The sequence below is a fragment of the Haemorhous mexicanus genome, chromosome 7 (assembly GCF_027477595.1).
Source record: "Haemorhous mexicanus isolate bHaeMex1 chromosome 7, bHaeMex1.pri, whole genome shotgun sequence".
NCBI classification, from domain to species: Eukaryota; Metazoa; Chordata; class Aves; order Passeriformes; family Fringillidae; genus Haemorhous; species Haemorhous mexicanus.
Genome location: NC_082347.1, coordinates 31,072,361 through 31,093,432, shown reverse-complemented (window position 1 = coordinate 31,093,432; position 21,072 = coordinate 31,072,361). Strand labels below are relative to the sequence as shown.

At 39.0% G+C, this 21,072-nt stretch overlaps 1 protein-coding gene across 1 annotated transcript in view; it reads right to left on the bottom strand.

Moving 5' to 3' along the window:
• CFAP58 (cilia and flagella associated protein 58) overlaps window positions 1-21,072 on the bottom strand; it is a 63,186-nt gene extending 42,114 nt beyond the window's left edge. The window contains exons 1-7 of the mRNA XM_059850782.1: window positions 19,554-21,072; window positions 13,614-13,891; window positions 8,596-8,732; window positions 6,743-6,899; window positions 4,512-4,706; window positions 2,256-2,393; window positions 7-166 (exon numbers count right to left, since the gene is read on the bottom strand). Coding sequence (XP_059706765.1) covers window positions 7-166; window positions 2,256-2,393; window positions 4,512-4,706; window positions 6,743-6,899; window positions 8,596-8,732; window positions 13,614-13,891; window positions 19,554-19,569 — 1,081 coding nt within the window. The 5' untranslated portion in view covers window positions 19,570-21,072. The remainder of the gene's footprint in view (window positions 1-6; window positions 167-2,255; window positions 2,394-4,511; window positions 4,707-6,742; window positions 6,900-8,595; window positions 8,733-13,613; window positions 13,892-19,553) is intronic.

Here is a 21,072-nt window from a genome sequence, read left to right as displayed (position 1 = left end):
ACCTACCTTTCTCCAGTCTGATTATTTGATTTTTTAGCATGTTTTTTTCATGTTCTGCATCAACTTTTTGTTCCTCTGCAGTACGCAGCTTATTCTGGAGAACATCTCTCATTTTGCTCAGCTTTGAAATTTCAAGGCTCATATGACCTGCTTCATCCTCTAACTCCTACAGAATAGCAACAAGGAAAGGAGAGAGAAAGCATACACAGAAAGAGGGAAGAAAATGCTTTTTTTATTTGGTGTACATTCACTCCATGAAACTCAGGAAGAAAACATTTAAGTGCTGTGGGTCAGCTGCAGAAAGATAATTAGCTAATTGAAAAATATTTAAAATCATTTAACCAAAGCCAGCTGGGTAAATGAAAATGATAATCAAATCTTACACTTCAGGGCTGAAGATGATCAACAAAGAACCTCAAGCTGCAAACCTCACACAGCACTTCCCAGTTAGTCCAGTAGATTAAAAACAGGCAGATCTATTTTCACTTGAAGTACTAGGCACAGTGATTGTGATGAGAAAGATATCTGTAGTGTGGTCTGATTGCATGTCCCTAAATAGCAGGTATGTATTACCCCCATTTCTTTTATAGCCTATGGCTTTAAAGAAAAGGCAAAATCCAGAGTCTGTCTCATTTGCTATACAATAGAGGAAAAAATAATCAATCAAAATACTGCATAACTGGCTACTGCGAAACATAACCGATAATCTCAACGGCAATCAGTCTTTTTCCTTTTAAGAAGTAAGTATAATTTTGTATAATTCAGTGCCACTGCTAGGTTTTACAGCCATCAACGACAACAGTGTTCCACTTACAGCCTTAGATACTGATTCTGTGAGAAGGGAAATCCTGCTATGAAGCATCCTCTAGGAGAATGGAAATCTCCTCAGTTCTCACTGACAATAAGCTTCAAGAGGCTTAAGAGGAGTTTGACAATTCACATTGCCCAGCACACAGCACACTGCAGGATGGTATTGCAGGCACAATCCCTAGAAAAACTGCACCCCAGATCATGACTAGGGCTCTTAACCTTTAGCAGCTGGCTTAACTGCTAACTGGGCAGTATCTTCTATTTTTTTGTTCCCAGAAGTCCTTGAGCATGACTTCGAAAGTTCCATCAACTTTTCATGAAATCAGGATAAGATCATAGAATCAAAATCCTCTGACACTCTAAAGTCCCAGATGTAAGTCATATTTGTAAAGTTTTAAATAATTATGGCATTGGCAATGATAAAACTGGATAACCTGGAAAAGACAGTAATTTGTTTTTCAAATAAGTAAGAAAAACAGCCTTCAGCTTGACTAATAAAACACAACAGAAAGAAAACTCCTATCATCCTCCATTAAGGATCCAAATCAGAATCATCTATGTCATATTAGTTGTGAACTGAGCTTTTAATCTGTCAGTTTCTTTTAGACCAACAAGCAAACAAGCTTTTTCTTTAGGTGAATTAGTTATACTTAATAAAACTCAAGAAGATAATTATTTTCCACCTGAATTTTCTAATGTTTAGTGCTTTAACCCCAATGGTGACTCAAAATGCAAGATATGGTAAATAGTATAATAGCATCCAACATCTGTACATTACCCTTTGTCAAGTGTCTCAAAATACCCTAAAAAGAATATGCAGGAATCCTTTATTTCTTCCTTCAGGGAAACTCACCTGCTTCTGAGTTGTATAAAATGACTGTGAAGTAATGTGATGTCAGGCAACAAAACAATTTAGATCTGAAAGTAAACACCATCTTGGTTATTTATATTTAACTTTCTCAATTGATACTGGGGGGGAAGAAATTTTAGTGTTGAAAGTAATTCCCTTCAGTGGAAACTATTCAGGACATCATTATTATCATTTGTAACCATATTTCAATGGATTTTGGCAAAATTCAAATTACATTAATCATCATTTAAAAATCATTCCTCTTATTTGAAGATCTCAGGATTGAAAAGAGACCCCACGTCTGTGACCACTCATCCTTTATGAACAAAGTGTGTTGAACATTTTGGTGCATGTGTTTTATGAAACTCCTCCAGGAGAACAGGTGCTGCATTGTCAGATGAGAGGTTTGGAGACTACATGCCATAGAAACAACGGCATCCAGCATCAGCCAGATCTATTCCTAAAAACTACTCATGTTTCCTCCAAAACCACCCGTGGGGTGCTATCAGGACAAGAACTGAAGTCATCCCTGTCCCAAGTGGTAAGATTTCATGGAATGATATACAGCTGGTAGGATGCACCTTCTGGAACTTACTTTCAGTTGTGCCGTCTTCTGACTGATGTCCTTCATCACATCATCAAGCATTGCAGTCTGCTGCTCATTGTCTTGTGAGAGCTTTTGATATTTCATCTTCAATTGCTCAAGTTCCTTACCAGCTTTTTCATTCAAGGTCTGTTAAAGAACAATGCTATTAATTCTTCTATATCTCATTACAATACCTATGTACACCTGAAGACCAAGCCTTCCTGCTACCCAGGAGACAAAAGCTGCTGCAGATTGTTGTCAGCTTAAAAACCAGCTTTCACTGCTGATGAAATTACTAATATTACTAAATATGATACATGGTCATAATGACATGGAGAAATCATAATATCCAATGAACAACAGATCCAGTGTAAATTTTTTTTCTGGAAGCTTAGCAGGTGTTTATTGCAGGTGGTAAATAGATATTTTACTTCTTGTTAGGCATCTGGCAACCATCACATAATACAGCTTGCTACACACAATTACTGAAAATGACTATGAGATACAAATCACTTCAATCAGCAGAGGGCAGGGAAGTTCTGTTTTATGAGCAAGCATCCTACATTAATGTGCTGATGACATTTCTCTGGGTACATGGTTTGCTGAGACCAGGACAAAGCATTCTGCTCTTTAATTTGTCTTCAGTTTAACATACGTGGTTTTGTGGTTTCTATACAGAACATATATTTCAATTATGGAACTACCAGATTTATCTTCTGCTTGATGGAAATTTCCTTGCAGGTATTATATATACAAATGAGGAAAGAACAACCACCACATTTTTCACTCCTGATGAAGTTAATATACATTGCGCCTTTAAAAAACACTAAAGGAAGAGAAGCAGAACCTAGTGTAAAAACTAGGAATACTCCTTTTTGTTTTGCAAATGTCAGGATAACACTGTTTCAAGTAACCCTTTATTGAGTCTTAGACAGGGGTGGGATAAAGCTTATAGCAGCTGTATCAAAACATTTTCAAAGTCATGCAAGAAAGAGTATTTCATTAGAAAATTCTTATAAAATAAGAATAAGAATAAAAGAATAGTAGGCATCACAACAACTACAATTCAACTGAGACAATAACCTGATGAAATTGCAATAGCTCTCTTACCTTCTTTTGAAGATTCCTACCCTGACCCTTGCAGAGTTGGATAGCCTGTGTTTAGGACAGACTTTAAGCAAAAGACCATTTAGGGCATTCACAGACACCGTCAAGCCAGCACAGGCAAGGAAGACAATGCAGAAGTCTGGTTAATTAGCCACACACAGCACTTCATGTGAACTCTTAGTTTCCAGGACAGTTTGGATAATTGAATGTCCCTAAAATCTACACTTTAAAGGCTGAAAGAGACTATAAAAAGGAGGAAGAATGGAACAGAACCATTATATTCAATGTGATTGCCATGGCAGATGATGGAGCTGTCCTCAAAAGCTGCATCAAATCAGTGATATTCAGAAAAATTAATCGAGTCTTCCCTCTATCTTTTTGTTTAGTATTTTAGTAAGACTTTGTGTTGACCAAAAATTGGCACAGACCTCTACATTCTCAAATTCAGGGACGAGAAGGGAAGAAAAAGCAATAAAAGTTATAAATTTACAAGATACACACAATTCACAAGGAAGTTTCCCTTGAGGTAGGACTAGTTTACAGTGATGAGATCTCCCCTGCCATTTACTGAAATTGCTTCTCTGAGAGTCTCCCAGAGTCAGGGGAAATGGACTGAAAACCTGAAAATTCACACACTTGCAGAACATTATGTTAGGACATGTCCAGATAATGTTTTTAGAAACAGAATGAGGAAATCAATCAAAAAGGTTTATGAAGACAGTTCCTTGCCCTTTCACAGTCTTGAGAGGCAGATAAAAATTACTGTGAAAAAGAAGAAAGAAGGGGATGGAGGTAAAATTATTTTACCAATGCCACTAGACACAACCAATAGCAAAGCTGGCAATATAGTCAGAAGTCCAACCTGGCAGTCTCAGTCTCCTGCTCCTATAGATCATCCATGTTCTTCACAGATTGTGTCTCATTTGCTGTGATTTTTCAAGATTAACAATATCATTGTAATCCACTACCAACTTCTTTGAGAAATCTATCTGAAATCTGTCAGAAAGCTTTACATACTTATTTCTTAGTAAATTAATATTTATATTAAAATAAGTGTTTATTAAAATTTAATTACTTACTCTCCCTCCCTGTCCTTTCAGAAAAATCCATTTTATTCTTAATTACAGTTTTTACTCTCATCTTAGCCATGTACCCTACCTTCTGCTCTTTAAGATTATTTTCTATTTTCAGTTGTTCCTCTTTGTCATTCTCTATTTGTTGCTGTAACTTCTGGACCTCAGCTTGCTTCTTATCCATTTCAGCTAGAAGATCTTTCAGCTCAGCCTCTACTTTTTCCTTCTTTCGTAGCTCTCGTAATTCCTCGCTTTGACGCAGCTGGATGTCTTGCTGAAGCTATAATAATAGAGAAGAAAACAATTTTAAATTCTGCTGCCTTTTACTCAGGAAAACAAGTCCTCTCACTTCTCTGATTCTGCTTGATTTTAAAAACAAGAGCTTCTATATTACTGCAACCATCACTGTATGCCAGATCTTCTCAGAAGTAATTATGTTTTCTAATGGTTGAACAAAAAATTCTGCATGAGGGCCCTATATATTGATGACAAAAATGTGTTAAACACCAGTCAGTTCACGCAGACTGTATCTGACAGAAGTGCAGTCTGATACAGTCCAAACATAAAAGCATTTCTCTGGAGATGCAGTGGCATCTTTACTGTTATACGTTACTTCCAAAGTGGTACTTTCTGAATGCAACATTAAAATTAATTGGGGCTTGATGCTGTATTGCAAGGATTTTTCTTTTTATTATTCTTTCTCAATAATAAACAGAAACACTTATTACATTGATACTAAAGGAAATAAAGAGACAGATCAGTGTTCATTTTCTCAACTGGTTTCAATCTTTCTACTCTCTAAGTTCCTATGTGGGAACTCTGAAGGAGGAAATTTTTCTCATATTTAATAGACTGTCTTGTGACTCCTGCTCTCTCCCTCCAAAAAACTTGATGGAGCAGAATCAGCAGAGAGGAGACACAGGGGGCTGATCCATATGGAAATATTCAGTTCAGGCAGGGACCAGCAATTGAAAGATGTTCTTTGCTTAAGGATTCCTCCCCCTCTGAGCCCACAGATGAAAAGTTTCCAGAACTAACAGGGTCTTCAATAGGCTCTTCAAAGAGACATTGTCATTTAAACAGTCTGAAGTGGAGAATAATTTCATACTGGAAGAATGGGAGGTGATTACAAATGCTGCAACAATTCTGTAAATTTAAGGGTTGATAAAGTAAGTATCAGAAGATTACGGCTGCCAAGATTCAACAAGTTTTGACTCTTTTCTCTCATGCCCACAATGCTGTCAGAAAAACAAAGATTTTATATTCTCTTCTTGTACATTACCAGTCATCTGCTTTATAAATAGAAACAATTTCTGTGCATGAAACCAAGACTGATCATTACTTTCCTATTTGTGATTTATAAAAAAGTGAAAGCCAAATGCTCCTTCTACCTCTTCTCTGTTCTTTGTTTAAGTGTGATTTTCTACTCTTCCTTTCTCCAGGTGTCTTGCTCCAGCCCCTATTTATATTCTGCTTTAATTCTTTCATTTCTCATTATTATGCCTATATATTTGATATATCAGAGTTCTGTATCCAATCTTCCATCTTTTTCTACCTTCCATTCAGTGGCTATTCCACTGATCCTTAGCCTCCTCTATCTCTAGCTGCTCTATACATTTCAAGAAAGTCATACATATTGATCACAAAGAACAACTGTCTACTCAGATGGTCAGAAAAATAGAAAGCCTAACTTCATGTAAAGCTGAGGTGGATTATGACTGCTCTCTACTGACAATTGTGTGGCGAAAAAATTTAAGTGGAAAACAGTAAACCAGAATCAGAGTAAAGAAGAAAGTAGGAGGTACCTAACCATAAAAAAAGTAAGAAACTGGAAAAAGCTTCCCATAAAGAAGAGGAGACAAAATGACTTCATTAATTTTAAGCAGATTTTGATACATTCTTTAAAATTATGGGATCTCAAAATACGGCAACCACTGCCAACAGCAAGGTTGCAAGAATCTCCATTCCAGATCTACGTTCTAAGTATCTCTTTTGAGGCATAAGGATTTACAATACATAAAACATTCAATTTCTTCAGCATTAATGATTCCAACTCACAAAAACAACCTTGGCCTCATTGGGGTATTGGGAAGCTATGGAAGCAGCTGGTACATGACAATACAGTTTGCAAAGTACATAGCCTAAACCTACAGAAAAATATAAGTCATTCACAGCAGAGTCCACTCAGAGCACTCCTGAAAATGTTTAAGATGCCAAAAAACAGGTGGTAGCGTCCTAGTCACTGGAGATCAATTTTAAGTGTGGAGAAAGGCTCAGGGCAAAGCCTAAAATCACCATCTGGTGATCAGTACAGACCTGCAAAACGGATTGCTCTGCCTCATTTTTTGCCTTTTCTGTTTCCTGCTGCTGCTCTGTGATTTCAGCGAGACTTTGACGTAACTCCACAACTTCTGACAACAGCTGGTCTCGCTCTTCTGTTACCTCTTCTTGAAGTCTTAGCAAATCCCCAACACTGGAAGCAAGGAAATAATAGTCAAGCAGTGTCACAGGCCATTTCTGTTCTTCCTCCTATGCCAGCCAAAGACTTCTGTGCAAAAGAGGAGTTTTAAAAAAGTTTTTTTTCATTTTAAACTCCTCTGTATGAAGACTGATGGTCAACTGAATTATATGATTTTATCTACTGTGAACAGAGTCACCATCAGCCAAGTCAAAACTCTTTCTTGTTGTATCACATCCTCATGAGTCTGAATAAACCTTCCATTTTCCAGAAAGGGAACAGGGAAAAAAAATTTCCTCTTCTATTCCCACTGCAAAATTAGTCAGGGACCAAAAATGTAACGCTGTTGTAACCTGTCTCTCTGCACCTCACCTGACTGGACACCTAACTAGGTCATGTCTTACAGTCACACAATGTAAAAATAAAAATTGACTCTGTTTTGACACATTTACAATGTGAAAGGAAGTCCAAGCGTGGGTTCAAGCTCAGTCTTAAAAAGTAGTCTAATTGTTCTAAAAGATTATTGGGTTTTCAAGGCTGAAACCTGCAAAGGAGTTACTTAGTCTCATGGCCTTGTCACTGGACAGGGTATTTAAGCATAGAATTGGAGGGCAATACAGAGGGAACTTCAAGAAGAAATTGTAAACTGGCAGGTCTCAGCAGCCTGGGCAGAGCTGGAAACAGGAGTGAGGTGTTAGCAAAGTAACAGCTCCTGGCTCTTGCAGGAAAATGCAAAAAGCAGCTAGAGAGAAAAGACTTTAAGGAGAGTTATACTAGGGGAGGTTGAATGACCAAGGTTTTAGATCCAAGGAAAGCTGTTAAACAGGTCCAGAACATGTCAAGGACAAAAGGTGAAGGATTTGTCATGGACCCAGGGCCTGAGCACACTGAAGGCCTCCTGTTTTTGCAGCCTGGATACACAGAGACTGCAGAGACAAGCATGTCTCATACATATCCTGCATGCACATTATAAATAAATACCTTAAACAGTGTGAAAATTTCAAGCCATAATCAGGCAAGCCAACCAGCAGCAATTTCACTAGAAAGTGCACAGGCCATAGGGTCAAAACACTTAATCTTATCATTGAGTTTAACTTCATGTTACAGCATAAGCAGTCTCTGAGGACCTGATACTACAAACAGAAGGCTCTGGACAGGTTCTGAGCAGCTCCAGAGGATGATTATTATGTGCACAATGCAGTGGCTTAGAGGCTCCATCTCAGACTAGGTCCCTCTATGTGTGTTTGGTTAAAAAAAACTGAAACATATCTTGAAAGTATAAAATACAAACAAGAACACAGACAATGTTAAAGCCTTATAACAAAGCTAGGAACAGAAGAGAAATCAAGTGTCCTGCCTTCCTGATTTATCTACTTGACCTTGCTGCTGTGAAATGTAAAAATGTTGACAGGATCCTAGTCTCAAAGTATGCTGAAGAGTGTGTCAGATGAAACAATATGACACATACTGAGAAAGTGCATAGGATTCATTTTATTTGATCTTTTAGCTTAATCCAATACTGAATGAACTCAGTCAGAGTCTGATTCTGCACTTGCTTACTGCATAAACACACAGACAAATAAATGTGTATTCATGAGAAAAGTAAAAGACAGAAAAGATCTATGTTTTAAACTGTGTCTACATAGCTAAACAAGGTATAGAACGATAGAAAAATCAGATCAGGCTTTCCCTCTCCCTGAGGAAAACTTACTTGTAATCCTGTCCAGCTCTTTCCTTCATTAAATTATTTAGGCGTGAAATTTCGTTTTTCAGTGAATCAATTGTTTCCTTTGTTTTCTGTTCCCTTTCATGGGCTTTATCCACCATTTTCCAGGCCCTTTCAAGCTCCTAGGAATGAAATAGAAAATAATTACATAAATTAAATTGTGTTTAAAAATAACCACAAATTAGAAATTAATTGCCTTGCACTTTACTTAGTTGAGAAAATACATTTTTGTGCCTTGTCATGATTAGGTTCACAACAGTCCCCTTCACTTGGTATCTTTTGTTTTGGCTGAGGGCATGGACTCTGTGAGGCTTTGATAACGTGAGTACCACCAATATCAGTAATTATTTACTGACAATTCAGTGCCCACAAAGGTATCATCTACTTAAATAACTCATGTCGGTAAAATTCCTATTAGGACAATGAGCATCCAGTTTAATTTGGATGAGAAAAAGATGTTACTCAACTTTTCTTCCTCTTTGTTCATTTTCATCTGTTAGGACTTAGTGTAATTTGATTTTAACTAGTTTTTTTTGAAACGGCTCAATTCTTATGCCAAATTTTAGCACATGGACTTACTTAAATGACAGATTTGTGTGCTTCCCACAAGCCTAGGGTTTGATACCCACAAACAGGATAAGGCAGGAGGATTCACTTCATTTTATAACTTCCTCTGTATCTCTCTCCCTTGAATCAGATCCTTATGATCTGATTCAAAATCAAGGTTTATTCCTTGCTAGGTTCAAATAAAGCTCCTACCATTTCTGGAATCCTGTGCTAAAAAAAAAAAATATAAATTCAGCAAGTGACTGGACTGGAAGGAAAGTTCCTGAAGTCTCAGTAAATGATGAAGATACTACTTTTACACTAGAAGACCCTGAACTTCAAATCACAGCATGATGCTCTTTTCTCAGCTGGCTCCTAGCAGAGTTCTGGACTTCATGAACTTGTACAGATTTAGACCCCAAGTGTGGCTGTGCAGTTCTACATTAGCTCTAGGGTCTCCCCAAGGAAAGCCAAATAGAAGCATCATTATATAAGGCTATAATATTTCAGCTCCTACTTGTAGCATATGAAATTGGGACTACTTTAGAAGCCATAAAACTACTTTAGAAGCCATCTCCACAAGGAAGAAAATAAAACAATTTCATTTATATCAAATTGTTTACAGAAATTCTTTATTGTAATTCACATCTCTGTTTGTTCCTAAAAAAAAAAAAAAACAACTATTTAATGTTAAACTCTAAATTATGACAGCTTTATTATGTTTTATTGTTAATATACCTATGGAACCCCTAAAAATCATATATATGTAATATTTAGCTGTTTACTCCCTAAATTAAAAAGTCAAACAATAGAACTAGCAGAAGTAACAGGCTACCAGATTTTGCTGGAAGATAACATAAAGTATAACATGTGTAGCCTCTTCAAACTGCAGAGGGAATACATTTCCATTTTATTTATTCAAGTAGCTCAGCATATCCAAATTTGAGAAACCATCTGGAACATAAAGATCAGGAATTTTTGCTCTTCCCTTTTTTCCATACATACTAATAAAGAGATAAACAATGGGCTTTCCTTGCTCAGAAAATCTGAAATTACAGTCAATTAAACTCACTACCTACAAACAGTTTTTTCAATTACTTAATAAATTACTTAGTTCAAAATTTAGCCTGAAAAATGTGCTTTTTTCACTTACGCATCAAGCATTTTGAAACAGTTTTATATATAAAATAAATTTTTATGTCATACATTTTGAGTTCTAATTTCCAATCAATGCAGCAATGATCATGCATAAAGCATTAAGCATTATCTAATAAATTATAAGTTTTTCATTCATTAATATCTCACACAAAGATGCTAAATTATGAAATTTATATAAATGCATGTTGGGCTGAAATAATGGCATGAAGACACAGTGTATCATGGTGACTAGCAGAAAAGCATTAAATATAACTGTAAATGAACGTTTCACATTTGTCAACCAGTAAGAGGAAACCACCCTTTCTCTAGAAAAAAACGCAAATTGAAAATAAGATTAAAGCTGATTACTTACATCAGAGCTTCCTGCTGGCTGATTAGACTGTGATTAAAATTGGTGAATCAAATCATTATGATTGGAGTTTTGGGGAATAAAATCAATAAGCCTCTGAAAGGTTTTAGTGGCTTCAGAGTCTTTTGCTCTGATGAGTATTTGCAAAAGTGATCTCTTGAAGTCAATGAGACCATTCAGATAAGCACTGATTTCAGGTCACCCTAAGCTGTGCTTTTTGAACTTTATTTTTGCCTGTAAAACTACTGTATTGATTTTGTATTGATAATACCAATTTTTATCAATAAAGTAAGAAGACACGGGTTGTGCTCACATTAATAAGCAAAATCTAAATAAGAATTTTCTACAGACTTCAGCATCAGCAAAACTGAGCTTCATTGTAGCTGCTCCTTGGTTGAGTCTTCTGCTGTAAGAGCAGATCAATAGTTCCATTATTTTCAGAAGTAAAAAGGAGCAAAATTTTGATGATGGAAGTCTTCATAGAAGAAATATTCACATTGTTATTCAGTGTGAAAGATTGCAGTGTGTCAGCAACACGGAGTGATTGCAGTACAAGATAGGTAGGTAACGCGTGGCAGTCTGCTGCATAATTAAAGGAAGTACACTGGATGTTTGCTCTTAGAATAATTCAAAAATCTTTGGAGAACTACTGAACACTGGAACTTGTGAAGCAGAACTTACGAAGTATGACTGCTTTACTTTGCTTTCATTAAATACCCCAAAAGATCACATCAGTCTCATTGCTCAGAAACTGAGAATTAATGAAACGTTTTCTTATTATATTGGATTGAGACGCCTGGAAATTGAAAATTTGGTAATTTCAAGCAGAGAAGTACAAGCTCCTATAAATTCCTCTTCTAGAGTTCTTCCAGTGCAGACTCAAGGATCAGTGTTCCTAGCCATGAAAAATAGAATTGAATTCCCTTCATGATTAGCTTGGCCCTTTGCTCCTTTGATATTACTGTAAACAGCAGATTGTTGTGTCCAGTTTATTAAAACTACAAAACAGATCCTTTAACTGCCACCTGACAGTTAATAGCTATTGATTATCACTGACCCACCTCCTACCAGCCACTGATCTGTGTGCTTAACCCCTGCCCTAAAGAAACTCTACTGATTACAAACAGGCTTCACATGGAGAAAAATTTTTCTTCTGCAACTTTTATTTCTTACCCTAATGACCCATCAAGTCACCAAGACATAGGGCCTTAATTTGGAGCAACTATTCAATTTTTACAGCAACTGTTCCATTTTTACAAGAATAGCCCCATCAGGATTCTTTTATGGTTCATAAATAATTAAACTGTGGGACAGATTGTTTGTTTAATTTAGCACTGAAGAATTTCATCTTGGCTACTTTAGCACTTGAATTTCCTTTAATACTTAGTTTGGATACACGGGAAACACATTGTTTGAATGTTAACAAAACTGTAGTGAAATACTACAACTCTTATAGAACTTTCCTTCAGAAAGAAGAATAATATGGAATATAAAGGGTATACCAAGTAAAACCTCAAACAAGACATGAACATTTTGAACAATATCCAAATAATTCCTGAACCTTTAAGAGGACTAATTCTCATAACCAAACTGAAAAATTATCAGCTGTATACTTGACTCACAGCACACCATTAGAAATGAAATGTCCCATGTTGTGCATTGCACATCATTTCTAGCAGGATCATATTGTCAAGCAGCTTTTTCACTAGAAAATCACCTAATGGATTCAATAGTAGGCAGTATCGTTCAGTAATATCCTACTTGAACTTAAAATTAGCTACTGAAATTGGAAAGGCTCTTATTTTCCCAACATTTCCACTCCACAGGTTTATGATACCAAGATGTCTCCTCAGTTTGGGAATTTCTTGAAGGACCACCTCTCCTACTGTTCACACACAGAATATTGCCATGTGATACAGGAAATTGTAAGGATCATCATGGTTCCTTCATCAGCTACCAGGTTTTGATTAGCAGCAGTGAAAATCAACAAGATTTTCCATGCTTCTCCTCCTCCTTGAAGAGGCTTTGGGCACGGGTTTGCAAGCTGCGGCCATGGGATGACGGTGCTGCTATTTATTTTTACTCTGAATGTATTTTCTTCCTAATTCTAAGGACAAGACACTCTATTTCAAAGAACTTCTATTTCTGTAGTGCTCAAAAATCACTCTGGATTGCTACACTGACTTTATTTTACTGGAACAAAACACTTTATTGTAAGGCATGGAGGTTTCCCAAATAAGTGCTAAATTAAAGCCTATCTAGGTATCACAAAGCTAAGTTTTTAAACCATCAGAATGAAGAAGTTCCACATACAGTCTTATGATCACTTGGCAGCTTTAGGTTTCTGACAGTGAAAATTCACTGTAAGGCTAAAAATATCAACTGTTTTTAGTGAGCCAAGCACTTTGATTTGTCAGAGTTTAAATCAATAATAACAAATAACACATCAGAGTAAATTGGTGAAATCACACTGAAATGCTATATAGGATTCCTTTTCAAAAGCACTGTGAAACATTTATTTATATAAGCTGTCACTTCTTTGGCCTAAAATCCATACTTTGAAAAAAAAGTAGGGTTTTTTTATGTTCTGGCAATAGTTAACATCCAAGCAATCCTTCAAAAGTTATAATGAATCAAAACCAGTACATTATGTTGAAAATGTGCCATTTTACAGAAGGAAAGCTTAAACAAAAACTATTAGTAAGTACTCGAAAGCTGATGGAGTTGGTTTAGTGCAAACAAACAAACACAGAAATTTACTGAAACCTGTAAATATACCAGGCTGAGCAAACAAAGCAAAGCAGAAGTTAAACAACTGGAGATGCCAGCTCTATGCTTAGTTCTCCAGCTAGTTCTCTACATAAATCAAGTGTTCTTTCAAGTGCTTTTCTTATTACCATGTTTTTCATTAACAATTTCAGATCATACTTCATTCTATTCAAAACTTTACCGACTTCAATGATGATATAGTTTCCCCATCATCATGAGTGAGTTTGGTGAGCACAGCTACTTTGGATGATTTCTCCACAAGTTCAGCACTCAGCTTCCTGCATTTCTCCATGAGATGCTTTTCATTTTCACGAGACTTCTTCATAATAGCAAGAAGCTTCTCATATTCAACACGGAATTTTTCCAGAGCTTCATCTCTGCTCAGTATACTGATGAATTCTTGGGAGTCTTTTTCCAGTGCTTCAAAGGCACTTTCTTCTAGATATGGTTTGTCAGACTCTTCCTGAGCGAAATAATCAACAAACAGGGAGAATTCAACATCTCACTTATGACCCCAGAACACACAAAAGTAATATACTGAGTGTATAACAGCTACTAAGAAATCATGACAAAATTTTCTGTAATAACAGTTCTTTTGCTAGCATATAATATGCATGTTGTAGGCTATTTTTCAAACACATTTCCCCTGATTTTACTGAAATAACTTGTGCTTTACCAGCCAGAGTTCTTATAATTGAGTCCCACAACTGCTTTAAAGACAAGAAAATAAAATTCCATAATTGTGATAATGTTTGAATGATGCATCGACCACTGAGGAAACCCAGCATTTTAGCCCTAATTCTGCCCAGTTCTCTACCCTCTAAAGTCTGATTAGTTTATGATTTCTATCCAGATAGTGCCAGAGACATGCAGACAAGCAAGTCTCAAAGCCCCAGTAATGTCAACACAATCCAGTCCTTCCTCTGTGGGAAATGCTGCTGTTAAACCTTACACAGAAGACATTTTTCATCTAGTTCAGTTCTGATGCCAAATCCTTGCAAATGCACCTCTGAATTGGCCTCACTAGGATAGGGAAGCAGCTCTCCTGTCAGCAGGAAGACCTCAAGGGCAACTTTAACGCTGCATCCCATGCTCCGGCCAGCATCAAAGAACAATCTGAGCTGTGAGCTGAAACTTAGTGTGTCCCTCCTTCAAACCTTTTCTGGGACTCCCGGCTTTCTTCTCATTTCCTCCTCCTCTCCAAAGCACAGAATCACAAAATTGTTTGGGTTGGAAGGGGCCTTAAAGATCATGTCATTCCAACTCCCTGCCATGGACCTTCCACTAGACCATGTTGCTCAGAGCTCCAACCAACCTGGCCTTGAACACTTCCAGGGATGGGCCATCTGCAACTTCTCTGGGCAACCTGTGCCAGTTTCTCACCACCCTCACCGTAAAGAATTTTCTCCTAATACCTAATCTAAATCTACTCTCAGTTTGAATCTTATCCCTTCTGTCTTGTCTTGTCCTGTCGCCACGACATGCTCTTGTGAAAAGTCCCTCTCCAGCTCTCTTGTAGGCTCCCTTCAGGTAGTTCAGTCTTGATGTTGTTCATGTTTGTGATTGTAAACAGAGTTAAAAGATGAGCAGTAATGAGGGAGGAGGCAGGCCGGGAATTACACCCACGATCTTATACGTAGCAGCTACTCCTAAAATATGAAGAGTTACTACTGCCTGGTACAAGTAGCCTGATTGCTCCTGCTTTCAGCACAGGACCTAACTGAGCTCTGCTCGCACAGGTGACACATAAACGTGGTATATGGCTACAGATGATACACAGGTGATGTTGTTTGTTGGGCTTTTCCTGAGGTGCAGCCTCCGTCCCGTCCATGGCACAGGAAGGGAAGGGAGGGGCAGGTTACGGGTTACCTCAGCCATGCTGCCGTCGGGTGGAGGTGGCGGGCTCGGTGCAGAGGGTCAGCGCCGGTGCCGGCACGGGTGGCGGTGCCGGTGCTGGGGCGCTGGCGGTGCCGGCGGCGGTGCCGGTGCCGCGGACAGGGGCGGTGCCGGTGCCGGTGCCGGGGCGGTGGCGGCCCAGGCCCAGGCCCGCGGCGGTGCCGCGGCCGCCGCTCGCAGCCAACGCCGCTGTGGTATCGTAGCAACGGCGGCGGCTGCGGGCGGGGCCGCGCTGGGCCCCGGGCTGCCGTCAGCCACGGGCCCGGCGGCGGCCGCGTAGCGCGATGGCCCAGTCACCCCGCTGCCGAAGAGTGACTTGTCCTCCAAAAACTGTGTGTCCGTCTTGCTGCTAAAGTTCGGCCGTGGGGGATTTTACCCAAGGCCACCGAGGAATGTTTCCCCTCTGGCCCAAAGGGCTCCCGGAGCAGAGCAGCTGAGCGCGGCCGGCAGGGTGGGCCAGCTCAGACACGGAATTGTTGGGGTTGGACACCTCTGGTGATCATCCAGTCCAACCACGCTGCCAAGGCAGGGACACCCAGACACAGGAATGTCTCCAGGTGGGTTTTGAATGTTTCCACAGCGGGAGACCTCCCTGGGCAGCCTGTTCCAGTGCCTCTATGGAAAGAATTTCTTCCTCACGTTGAGGTGGAACTTCTTGTGGTTTCGCTTATGGCCATTACTCCTCATCCTTTCACTGGGCACCACTGAAAAGAGCCTGGCACCATTCTCTTGGCACCTGCCTTTGAGACATTTATATGCATTGATGAGATCCCCTCTCAGTCTTCTCAGTTCTCTCAGGCCCAGCTCCTGCAGTCTCTCATCATACAAGAGATGCTCCAGACCCATCATCATCTTCAGGGCCTCCACTGGACCCTTTCCAGTAGCTCATTGTCTTTCTTGTACTGAGTCCACCCAAGGCAGGGTCCAATGGAAGGCAATAAACAGGGATTTGTGCAGTCTGGGCGCACAAATCATAGAACCACAGAATTCATTGAGTAGGAAGGGACCTTAAAGATCATCTCATTTCAACCCCATTGCCATGGGCAAGGACACCTTCCACTATCCCAGGTTGCTCAAGCTCCATACAGCCTGGGCTGGAACACTTCCAGGGATGGGGCATCTACAACTTCTGTGGGCAATCTGTTCCAGTGCCTCATCACCCTCACAGTAAAGAATTTCTTCTAAAATCTGATCTAAATCTACCCTCCTTCAGCTACAGGCCATTTCCCTTTGTCCTGTCACTTCATGAAAAATAGAATTTGGAGCCTGACTTCTGCCATATCAGAGTACCTAACTATTCACAGCAGCCTGTCTCGTTCATGTGGATGCTTTGGCACAATCCATGGTGCAGGAAAAGGGGAGGCAGGACAGAGGCTCAAGGATCAGCTCCTGCTGTTCTCTCTACTCCCAGCTAACCCCTGAAATGGTGGGGTTTATCTCTCTAAACACAGATTGTTCCATCTGGTAGGTTTTTAGAGCAGGGAACGTACTGTACCATGTATACACTCTCTAGCAGCATGCATGGTGGTTAGGACTTCAAAGCATCACTTGAAACAAATAATGATGACAGAAAACTTTCTCTCTTGTTGGTTTAATGAACCCTGAATTGTAGCACTTCATTTTACTGATTACGTGGCAAAATAGGCAGTTTCAAATGGATGCTTTCAAATGGTCTGATTTTACCATTAGAACTGGAGAATAATGCACATTTTATAATGTATTCTTTTTATGTGTGACTTAATTTACAAAATACTATACAATGAAACATTCAATCATTTCAATGCACAATTCTAATAAAAAAAAAATCAATAAAGTTCCTTTTCTAAGTTTTGTACTTCCCCTTTTTCTTTTGTGCTGATGTTTCTTACATAATAAGATTACAAGGAAGATGATTATGATAAATTCCTTGATTCTAGGATTTCAGTTCTCAAGAGGACCAAACTTCTAGACCTTTAACATAAAACAACTGCACATGTAATGAAATATCAAATGATACGATTTTAATTTTGTGAGCGAAATACTGCTGGAGAAAGAGGAAATGCTCAGAATTTTAAAAAATAATATTATATGGTAAACAAAAAAAGGCCCTCCAATTTACATCTCAAATAACTTTGATATTTTTGATACTGTTTCTTATGCCTTTAAAAACAAAACAGGAATGGAAGGGAGATAGTCACCTTTGGGCTTCAGGCTCATGTTTGTGCTTGAAGGAAACAGCATAAGTGTGTCTAAAAATTATACCCATTTATTAAGACATTCCCATGAGCTTCCTGGTCTGGTTGAAAATGTCCCTGTTCACTGCATGAGCTTGGACTAGAAGACCTTTAAAGGCCCCTCCCAACCCAAACTATTCTATGATTCTACTCTTATGTTTTTCAAAGCCCTCACGATCTGTGTCCTCTGAGACTGTGTAAGTGTGTTTGTATAGACTGGTCTTCATGACAACTTCCATTTGAGCTAAATTCACCCAAATTCTGCAAGTTCACCCTCATGGCAGCTGCGTCTCTAACTGCAGTGCAGACATAGTGGGGTGAGTGTTAGGAGTCCATGTTAACTCATGCAAAAGCCCATTTTATTTTAAAGCCTTAACTCATAGCACATAAGTGCAACCAGGACACAAATCTGTGTGACTGTGAAGACCCAAATATTCACATTTAATTAATTCTGCAGCAAATTATATTAACAACAAGAGAATGCCTCAACAGCTTCACAGACAAGGAGCTGCACTGACACTCAAGAGGACACCTGAGTTTCTGAACTTAGCATAATTTACTTTAGATCAGGACCAGCCACTTAAAATTCTCTGCTTGAGATTCATCAGTGAAGTGTAAATAACCACATCTGCCCTCCTGCAATGGTGCTGTGACTGTCATGGCTATAAATAATGAACTCATGTCATAGAGAGAACCTCTGGACAAGGTGGAGCACTTCGAGTGGGATCATTTTTTAACTCTCCCTTTTAAGATGAGCACGTCCCCCTCTGCAAAAACCTTTCTGCTAATAAGAGCAAAAAACCCCAATGGCCACAGAAGAAAAAAAATACCTTAAATAAAAACAAATAAATCTCCATTAATAGCAAGGACAAGCCAGACCTAAAAAGTTTCAGTTCATTGAAAAAAATTGTTATTTATTTCCCTGAATGTCTTTGTTCAAGATGCACATGCACTTTATGGTAAATAAGAAGAATCACTTGTCTCAGCAGCTGCATAAAAGAAAGTTTTGCATCAGTGGAGTGTGTTGATGTGCAAGCAGAAAGGGTTACTAGAGAAAAAATGTTTGCTCACTGATTTATTTGAGGTCACAACCCTTGTGCAGTTAATTTAAGTCATGTTTTAAACTGCAGTAGCATGAAAATGATAAGCCATTACTTCCTGAATGTAAGGATTTATGGGCTGCTGCAGAGAGATAAATAATAAAGTAAAATCTCATCATAAGATGACCCAGGAGTATGTAAGCCATTTGGGGCAGGGACCATGACAGTACGAGTCTTCTGGAAAGTGTAAAAGGAGCCTTGTAAGGAGAGGATGAAGTGCTGAAGGAAAGCGGGGGGCTGAGGTGGTTCCTCCCAGCCCCGCTGCTGTCGGGAGGCGGCAGCACCGCACCACGGCCGTGCCTGCTGAGCTGACCCCAGAGCCCAGACACGGGCTGCAAACATCCCGAAACACCCGGGGATGGAACGCGGGGTAAACACGTGCTAGTGCATGAGGCTCTGCTTTTCAATTCGGTTTTGCTCCGTTTACTCAGACAACATCATCAATCGAAAATTACCACTAAGGAAAGCAAAATTTATCTACCGATTTGCTAATATTATTGTTAGACGTACATTACAAATATGTTACATAAATATTACTTAATCTAACTGCAAGTCTTGTAATTTGCCCAGCAGGATGGAAATCCAGCAGATCCTCATGGCCCCAAAGAGCAGAGATGCTTCAGGCACTGTCAGTGGACTGACATCCTGGGACGTACCCTGCAAACCAGATTGCCTTCTCAGAGTTACATCAGTCTTGCAGTATTAAAAGGAACAAAAGTTGCTGAAATGCTCCTTACTGAAAATGGTTCTTTTTCTCCAGTGACAATGAAATGCTATATAGTTCTCAGTTACTTAATTATCTAACTAATGTTTTTACTATATTCTTTTTTAATGTCCTCTCCACCTGTTATTTTCAAACTTAATGATAGTTTTATAACAAGAACAGTTGTTCAGTTTAAATTGGATTGAGACTTTCTTCTTTGTTCATAAAGATGATGCAACAGATCTCAAATAACAGTAACCTTTGATCATGTTTGGCACTAGAGTTGAGCTAATGATCTCAAGAGAGGAAACATTACCATTTTCACAAGAAGTTAAATCATAGCAATGTTTCAATTAATAGAAACACCCAAATAAAGACCTTGGTTAGTTCTGAGAAGCTAAAGCTGACAAGTGGTCTGTGTATAATGTACAATTACATGTTCTACATAAAGAATAAAATAGATGAGAGTTATGGAAAATAACTAAAATTAATTTAATAATCCTGAAACAAAGTTGAACTTGCTATTACCCAGTATGGTTCAAAACTACAGATCAGTTTTCCATCCCAGTTTTTCCTCCCAGTTCTGAAACTGGGATTACTATGGCAAGTTAGAAAATTCCTTTCTTGTACCCTCCTCCAAGCTAAACACAGGAAATCTCCAAGACTGCTGGATGAAAGCAGTGCTCTGCAGATCCCCATCACCATCACTGCCCACTGTGGGCTCCTACCATCACCAGTGTTATGGTTTATGCTACAAGTCTGGCCTTCAGCTTTAGAGAGTGAGATGAGGGAACTTTTCTTTCTATATATGTGAAGGAATGGTCTGATAGAAGTAAGCCCTCCCATCCTGTTGCCCAGCATCATTAATCACTGGAGAGGCTATAAAGGAAAGCTGAGAAGGCTTTTAAATACACTTGGCCCTGCACAGCTCTTAGGTTTCTTCAATCAATGATTTCCATTACCTGCTTACCAGTTCTGACCCATGACTGTCTTCTCAATCAGGAACATTTGGGTCTATTTAAAAATGAGGTTCAAGTATGTAAGGAGTCATCATGTGCTCATTAGCTTTCCAACAGCCTTTTGGTTCCAGCAGCAGAATCCAGGCCCTAATATCATATTCCTGTTCCACTCACATTTTATTCTCCAGCCTTTTAATTCTCAGGCACCAAGTCTTTCCCTAGATGAAAAATATGTCAGGCATCTTTCACTATTTGACACTTGACTCCTCTGGAAGGAAGAGGCTATTAGAAAAAAATCTTAATACCCAGAGAAGGGTGGAGAAATCACAGAGATTTAAGATGTTTATAAGGTCAGCTGTAGGGGGTAGATGAGGACACCGTATGGTGAGCTGCGAGGAGGTGATCCCATCTCCCTGCACGTGTCCTTGCATAATATGCAGGAGGTGTGAAATGTCCATGGGTGGGAGTCCCCCACTCCCTTCTCCCCTTGATTTGCTCCTGCTATGCCTGCTAAAGCACCATCCTGCTGCAGTCTCCTTCAGGCTTACACAAGGGTGGGCCCCAGCAAGGCCTGAAAAGGGCAAGATTATCACTCCTGCTTTCTCTGTGTGAAGTGTTAATGTAATCTGCCTGTGTACTCCAGGCTCAAAGTTGTCTCCAGTATTCTTTGATTTTTTTATTTACTGTTTCTAATAGTTTAAGAAAGTATTGATGGTTTTGTAATGAATTAGAAATACTATGGAAAGAGTAAGTTCTCAATCATCTAACA